The sequence below is a fragment of the Branchiostoma belcheri genome, unplaced genomic scaffold (genome assembly GCF_001625305.1).
Source record: "Branchiostoma belcheri isolate BF01 breed outbred unplaced genomic scaffold, Haploidv18h27 scaffold114, whole genome shotgun sequence".
In the NCBI taxonomy this organism is placed as follows: Eukaryota; Metazoa; Chordata; class Leptocardii; order Amphioxiformes; family Branchiostomatidae; genus Branchiostoma; species Branchiostoma belcheri.
This window is the reverse complement of record NW_017802536.1, coordinates 1,065,277-1,069,977: the sequence shown is the minus strand read 5'-3', so window position 1 is coordinate 1,069,977 and position 4,701 is coordinate 1,065,277. Positions and strand designations below refer to the sequence as shown.

The 4,701-nt window shown below is 43.7% G+C and overlaps 1 protein-coding gene and 1 pseudogene across 1 annotated transcript in view; one reads left to right on the top strand and one right to left on the bottom strand.

Annotated features, from left to right (window-relative positions):
• Positions 1–224: 224 nt before the first annotated feature.
• On the bottom strand, positions 225–3,460 carry LOC109462262 (annotated as a pseudogene).
• A 289-nt stretch (positions 3,461–3,749) lies between these two features.
• Positions 3,750–4,701, top strand: part of LOC109462261 — a 4,175-nt gene continuing 3,223 nt past the window's right edge. Inside the window, exon 1 of the mRNA XM_019758792.1 lies at positions 3,750–3,853. Coding sequence (XP_019614351.1) covers positions 3,750–3,853 — 104 coding nt within the window. The remainder of the gene's footprint in view (positions 3,854–4,701) is intronic.

The window sequence follows — 4,701 nt, the reverse complement described above, 5'->3', positions numbered from 1 at the left end:
TAATAATACTGTCCCTGTTGGTTTTTGATACTGTACGTTACAAACCTGCATCGCCTATATTGCATAGTAATATAGGTCATGAACAGTTAAAACAAACGAAAAAGTTACAGATGCTCACTAAGTTGATACACATCTTTTCTCTGGACTATTTATTAAATTATATAAACCCTTGGTGACTGATATACAAACTGACGACAATACTTGTCCCACAACATACTAGTAATCTACAACTTCGTATCCTCTTCCTCGTCTGCTTCTTCTACATCCGGTAGAGGGTTGTTTGTGAGGTATTTGTTGACGTCACTTCCGGCGGCCGCCATCATGGCACTGAAGCGTGAGTTGGGGTCGGACATGAGAACCGCTGGGGGGTCAAATTCCAACTGCTGGAACAGACGTGTGGAGAGATGTGAACATCGACAGCTTCTACTACCCCGCCTCTGCCAAACACTCTCATTCACACTCACTCACTCACCCACTCACTCACCCACTCACTCACTCACTCACTCACTCACTCACTCACTCACTCACTCACTCACTCACTCACTCACTCACTCACTCACTCACTCACTCACTCACTCACTCACTCACTCACTCACTCACTCTCACTCACACACACACACATACACACACACTCAAGTGAGCGCACATGTATACACACACACAGACACACACATTAGTACATACACACACAAACATGCACGTGCACACACAGGCACACACACACACACACACACACACACACACACACACACACACACACACACATGTACGCACGCACACATACACAGAGAGAGAGAGAGACATACACACATATATGCATGCACACTCATACGTAACATACAGGCACATACAAACACACATATAAGCACGCACACACATATACAAAGGCACACGCGCACTCATAGACGCACACCTTTACACACTCTCCACACACGTCCGGCTCTTACTCTTCTTTAACTTACGCAGAGAGTTTCCCCCACAAGTACATGTACCTACAGCATACCTTTCCATCCTCCATGACTATAATACGGTCGCTGTTCAGCACGGTGTTGAGTCGATGAGCTATGGTTAACATGGTGCAGTCTGTGAAGGCCTCATGGATGGTCTTCTGTATCAGGCTGTCTGTCTCCGAGTCGATGGCCGCTGTTGCCTCGTCAAGTAGAATGATCTAATAAGCAGACATTGGAGGGTAAAGTCAATTAAAGCCCAATTTTCGTCTTAAGACATTAGGCCACACCAAGTAAATTTTATGGATGACGTCCTTTGGAGACCCTAAATCTAATGCGAGAGGGCGAAAAAAAAAACAAGAAGGGCCCTAAAAAACAAGAGGCCTAGATCAGAAAAATACTAAGAGACGACAAATGTTAGGACACAAATTGAATGAGGTGACACAGATTAACAAGCAAGAAGTCTTTTATTCATCATCAAAACAGCAATAAATCAGGTGGAACAGAAGTTATCGTCCTGTCCTGTTTTCGCGTTACGGGTTTCACGTCAATCTGACGACTTGCGGCACTGTCGTGGCTCTTTGGTCATAGTTACAGGAAGCGGAATTTCTTGTTTTTTTTTCTAGGAACAGGCCAAAATCAATGCGCGCGCGGACGTCATCCATAAAATTTACTTGGTGTGGCCTTACGTAGAAGCACGTTAACGGAAACTGTTACCTAAATCTTCATCATCAATGCAGGGAAACATTCAGGTGACCTGTAGTCAAAACTGCTGAAATTTGTAACGTCCCCCGTCTCTGCTAAATGAAGTGTAGATGGTGATCCTGACACCCACTCAACGTAAAGAAAGCCATGCAAAACATTACGTAAATGCAGGTGGTAAAACTTATACTGACCAAGTGTATATGATCACGCGTGGGCCCTGGTAACGACTATTTCGGAATTGTAGAAAGAAAATACTGAAGCCTCACTTACTGACTTAATTACTATATTCAACACCAGGCCGACTCGTGGTTGGCCAATACTCACCTTGCTGTTCCTGAGCAGGGCCCTGGCCATACATACAGATGAGCTGCCGTTCACCCACTGAGAAGTTTTCACCGTTTTCTACCACGGGAGCCTCTGTTTCTCTAGCCCCGATATCTGTGAGGAGGAACAATAATGCGTCTTTAAGGAAACGAAATCAATTAAAAAGGATCGACTCAATCAAATCATTAAATTTGGGAATCAAATTAATCAATGACTGAATTGTTCATTACCGCATCCTTCATGTAGGTCCTCTCTAGTGCACGCCATAGCTCTGGATCATGGTACTGATTGAACGGGTCCAAATTATACCTGATTTTGGACACGGCACGTGCACGCAATCAGTCAGAGAATCATAGAACTGAATCATAGAACTAGAAAAAATGATTTAGTGTCATTCTTTTCATATTTAGCGATATCTATAAAATTTTGCATAATTTATTTTGTAGTTAAAATTATACTACATAAAATGCATAACCGTTCTGATTTTGTAAAAGTGAAAATCCCAAGAATTGGGAATTGTTTCTTCGAAGTTTGGGTTGTTCCATTTCTTAAAGAGAGGGGGGTTCCACTACGTACCTGACAGTTCCTACAAATAAGACCGGATCCTGTGGGATGATGGAGAGTTTGCTGCGGAGGGACTGGAGACCGATCTTGCTGACGTCCACCCCGTCGATCAAGATGGTCCCGTCCGTCGGCTCCACCAATCGAAACAGAGCAACGCCCAGTGACGACTTGCCTAATGATATCAAGTTACATCAAAGAGAAACTGAGTACAAAAATGTTTTCGTTCTTCTGCTGTGCACATGGTTAATTGTTCGTCATACATATCATATCATATCGTATCATATCATATAACTATCGACTATATAATGGGAGTCATTGGAAAAAGTTTATGGAAAAAACAAAAACACGGAAAAGCGGAAGTGTTGCCTTACCCGATCCCGTTCTACCCACAATTCCCACCGACTCTCTGGGCCGGATGTTGCACTGAACGTCCTTCAGCACCAAGGGCAGGCTCTCCATGTAGCGCATCTGGTACCGGTCAAACTGCACAACGCCCTGGTCAGGCCAGTTTTCAGCCGGGTCCACGTCTTTTATATGCTCTTGGGCTTCCTGTTCCAGATTCTGTGAGGGAAAAGTCCAGGTATTATGCAATGACTTGACAGGAATGTGGTTAAATGTGGTTGTTAACGTACGACATATCATCATCAAACAAACGAAATCAACACTTGCCAATACATTTGCAACAGAGACGGCACAGTCATTACTATACTGTGCATCAATGCACGTTTTGTCACTTTGTTTTCAGTGTTTCTTTGGTGGTAGTCAGACTAGAATGTTGAAGTACGTACGTCGGCATAGTGTGTTATCCTCTCCACACACGTGAACCTGGACTCCGTCTCTGACGCCATCCGGACGGTCAGATGTAGCAGGCCTGACGTCTGGCGGAACACGCGGGAAATACAGTTCTTATCGTTAGTCATGTGATTTACAGTACTGCCACTACTACTTCTAACACTACTACATGTACATGTGCTCGCACCGCCGCTACCGCCATCACAACTACTACTACAACTACTGCTGCTGCTGCTCCACTACGTATAGTACTAAATACTACAACCAGTACTGGTAATAACTATTACTACTACATTGTGCACTAATATAAAATATCTACCGTTGATACTACAATTACTACAAACAAGTACTATGTATAGTATTAAATTCTACAACCAGGACTGCTAACTACTTTTAAATTAGTATTACTACTACTTTATGGATGATCTGACAGTGACGACTGAAAGTGTGATCAGTGCAAGATACGTACTCAGGAGTCTGAGCAAGGCAGCCAGCTGGGCTAGAATGAAATTCAAAGCCAACTAGAGTTCGGAGGACTCATGCCTTCGACAGTGTGATATTGCTTTCGTGGGTGTTGTGTGTATGTATAGTGTAGGCTTTTTGAAGATGATTATCGTAGTTTCCGTCAGGACCAAAGAAAAATGATCGCAGTTGTATCTCGCGTTGGGGTGGACGGATGTAATTGGGACTCGGTATACGTTCTGCTATTGGGCTGTAGATGGTGCACGTTCTTTTGTTCTTATTGTATTTGTGTTTTCGGGCGTGAAAATGAATTTTATTGGCGGCCCCCGGACACCCCTTTGACTCAGTTTGAGTCTGAAAATGGTCGCCCGGGTTGACCTTTGGTGTGTTTGTGGTATTATGAGATTGGTCCACTTTTTTGTCACAGAGGGGTGTTCCACAGAGGGGGTGTTCGGTGTCGATGAAAGATTTGTTTTCAACAAGGCACTGGTATCATTGGCGGGTGGATATGGTGAGATATTAGTTGTTCCTGACGTTTTAAATTAGATACAATCGAACGCAAGTTTGCGAGTAAGTAAAGTGGTGTATGCTAAAGTACGGGACATCACCAGGACCAAGGACATTCTATCACCGTGTGATGAAAGCTTCTTGCCGGGACAGACCTCGATCTGCTACGGAAACGTGTATAGAGAGCGACCGGGCCGTCACGCCGAAGGTTACGTGGCTAACACTTCCGGGTTATCGAACAAGGACATTATACAGGTCCTTGAACGAACGTAAAATTATGTGGAAAAATGCCATAAATCCGCAAATAGATATATATTTTTCCTCAAAGGTTCTTTGAATTGTGGCAATCATATTTTCACTAAATGTGGCTATGCAATCGTGGAAAACAGCGTTTTAGGGG